Source organism: Chaetura pelagica, unplaced genomic scaffold (genome assembly GCF_000747805.2).
Source record: "Chaetura pelagica isolate M959 unplaced genomic scaffold, ChaPel_1.0 scaffold302, whole genome shotgun sequence".
In the NCBI taxonomy this organism is placed as follows: Eukaryota; Metazoa; Chordata; class Aves; order Apodiformes; family Apodidae; genus Chaetura; species Chaetura pelagica.
This window is the reverse complement of record NW_009952561.1, coordinates 339,740-342,184: the sequence shown is the minus strand read 5'-3', so window position 1 is coordinate 342,184 and position 2,445 is coordinate 339,740. Positions and strand designations below refer to the sequence as shown.

The 2,445-nt window shown below is 52.5% G+C and overlaps 2 protein-coding genes across 2 annotated transcripts in view; one reads left to right on the top strand and one right to left on the bottom strand.

Moving 5' to 3' along the window:
* Nucleotides 1-35, top strand: part of TTI2 (TELO2 interacting protein 2) — an 8,246-nt gene extending 8,211 nt beyond the window's left edge. Inside the window, exon 11 of the mRNA XM_009993246.1 lies at nucleotides 3-35. Coding sequence (XP_009991548.1) covers nucleotides 3-35 — 33 coding nt within the window. The remainder of the gene's footprint in view (nucleotides 1-2) is intronic.
* A 393-nt stretch (nucleotides 36-428) lies between these two features.
* MAK16 (MAK16 homolog (S. cerevisiae)) overlaps nucleotides 429-2,445 on the bottom strand; it is a 3,989-nt gene continuing 1,972 nt past the window's right edge. The window contains exons 3-8 of the mRNA XM_009993244.1: nucleotides 2,303-2,445; nucleotides 1,698-1,752; nucleotides 1,534-1,608; nucleotides 1,128-1,235; nucleotides 861-917; nucleotides 429-617 (exon numbers count right to left, since the gene is read on the bottom strand). The exon at nucleotides 2,303-2,445 is cut by the window's right edge and continues 7 nt beyond it. Of these exons, the coding sequence (XP_009991546.1) occupies nucleotides 429-617; nucleotides 861-917; nucleotides 1,128-1,235; nucleotides 1,534-1,608; nucleotides 1,698-1,752; nucleotides 2,303-2,445 (627 nt within the window). The remainder of the gene's footprint in view (nucleotides 618-860; nucleotides 918-1,127; nucleotides 1,236-1,533; nucleotides 1,609-1,697; nucleotides 1,753-2,302) is intronic.

Sequence of the window (2,445 nt, the reverse complement as noted above, 5' to 3'; positions counted from 1 at the left end):
AGGAATGCATCCGGAAGGTGCAGGAGAGCGCCTGAGGAGCAGCTGAGCAGGGCTTGGCTCACTTGTGTACAGTAAACTTCTTTATTTATAAAAAGTTACTGGCTTTCTTATCCCACCCCCTCTTAGCCCCACACCTCACTGTGCCACATCCAGCTCTGGAACAATGTGACTTTCCCACCTCCCTCCAGTCCAGATTCCTTCCCAGAGCACAGTCCGAGCTGAGCCTTGTGTGGTTGGAGGGAGTAATTTTCCAAACTGGGCTTCCTGCAGGAGTTGGGACAAACTTGCAGCAATTCCCTGGGGTAGGGACAGGAAGCCTTCTTTTCTTACAGAAAATGATTGATTAAAATGAGTAATTGTTGAGGGTGCTGCTGGGAGGAGTCCCAGTGCCAGCTCCGAGTCCTGCCAGCCCAGGAGGGCTCAGGGTGTCAGGCTGCTTTGGTCTTGCTGCTCAGCTCTGTTTCTTCTTCATACTCTATTTCAATGTAGGGACGTTTTCTTTTGGCTGGTCCTTTCAGAGGAGTTTTCCCCTTAGACTTGGAGTGTGAAGCTTTCTTCTCTACTTCTTTCTCCTCTTCCTGCTCCTCATCACTACTTGTCTCCAACTTATCCATGTCCTGGGAAAGAAAGCCAAGAGTGATGTCAAAACACACCATAGAAACCTCCTCCTGCAAAATTATCTCCTGTATCCAATTCCATTTTCTAATTCCTTGCTCCTAGCTGTCTAGCCAGAGGAGCTCAGGGCAGTGGCTACAGTCTGGCTGTAGCATGATCTTCCATAAATCCAATTTGTCCAGCTCTCACCCCATCACCAGATCCCACGAGGGTGGAGGTTATTTCCAAACAGTTGCTTAACCTACCTCAAAGTCACTGAGGTCACTGTCATCTGCTTCCACAAACTCTCTTTGATCCATGTCCTGTAAGAAGGAAAAATGAGGAGCTGGTAGATGCACCCTGAGCACCATGAAGACTCACCATGGAGAAGCCATCAAGGCCACCACTGGCACACACATTTTCCCTGAGTTCACCTCCCCTAATCTCCTCACCCCAACATTTAAAGTACAGTGTGTGAATCAGGTGCTGCCCCAGGTCAGGGAAGGCTGGAGGTGGCTGAAGGCATGAATTACCTCCTCATCTTCTTCCTTCTCTGCATCAGACTCGCTCTCACTCTCTGCATCCTGCTGCTCTAGAGCCTTGTCAAAGGCATGGATGGGGAAGTTGTAAATGTCTCCATACTGGAAAGGAAAAGGAGGGTTTCTGTAAGTCACAGGAGGAAGGCAGCTGCTGGTGGGTCACCCAAAGCCTGTGGCCTGCACGGAGGCAGCACCAGACTTCCCTAATTTGAAAGTACATGGTGCTGTACCAAGGATGAGGGGCCCTGTCTGGGGGAAGAGCTCTCCAGGAAGGGCAGTGAGCAGTTGTCCCCAGCCCCTCCTACATGGGTGATGCTTCTCTTTCCTCCCAGCACCCATGCCCCTCCCAGCAGGACAGGGGAACAGTTTGATGCTGTGCCCTGAGGGCACTGCTCCTTACTGTAGCCTGTTTCAGTCTTTCCAGCAATTCCTTCTCAATGGCATTATCCAGCTGAGCAGCAACCAGGGCTTTCTCCTGGTGGAGCAAAAAGGAGCAGTGTCAGTAGTTTGGAAGACACAGGGAACAGAAGCAACTGAGGGGATCACAGGAAAGGGTCTTATTACCTCTCTCCTCTTCTCTCTCCTTTCAATCTTCCTGCGTAAAGGAACAAGTTTCCTCCTACAGGGAACAACAAAAGCTGGTGAGTAAATCTGCCCATCTGGAGCAGATGATGGAGAACTTGTGCAGGGCAACAGCCAGGAGCTGTGTCCTGAGAATGGGGCTGCACCTCGTCTGAGTGCATTTATATTCTCAGGACACTGGTTAAACCCATTTTTGGCTAGGTTCATTTCCAGGCCTGCCAGAGGAAAGCAGCTCTGGGAGCTGGTGGGCAGGCAGTGACTTGGAGCCAAGCCAGGGTGGTCACAGAGTCATGCAATGGTTCGGGTGGGAAGGAACCTGAGAGATCATCTAGATCCAACCCCTCTGCATGGGCAGGGACACCTCCCACCAGCCCAGGCTGCTCCAAGCCCCATCCAACCTGCCCTTCAACACCCCCAGGGATGGGGCAGCCACAGCTTCCCTGGGCTTGCTGGTGCTTTGTCCCTCCAGCAGATAGAGGGGCTGGTTCAAATGCCCTGTGATTTCACACAGGGGTGATTTCAGGCCCTGCGAGCACGAAGCTGCTCCCTCCCTGCCCCTGTCAGGAGGTGCCAGCCCTGCCCCTTACTGCCTGCTGAGGGTGAGCTTGCGGATGCGGATCAGGTACTGGGTGATCTTGGTGAAGCGCTGCTTGCACTTGTGCCGGATGAAGCGCGGCCAGTAGATCAGGTTCTCATCGATCTCCTCCAGGGCCTTCTCGTAGTTCTTGTT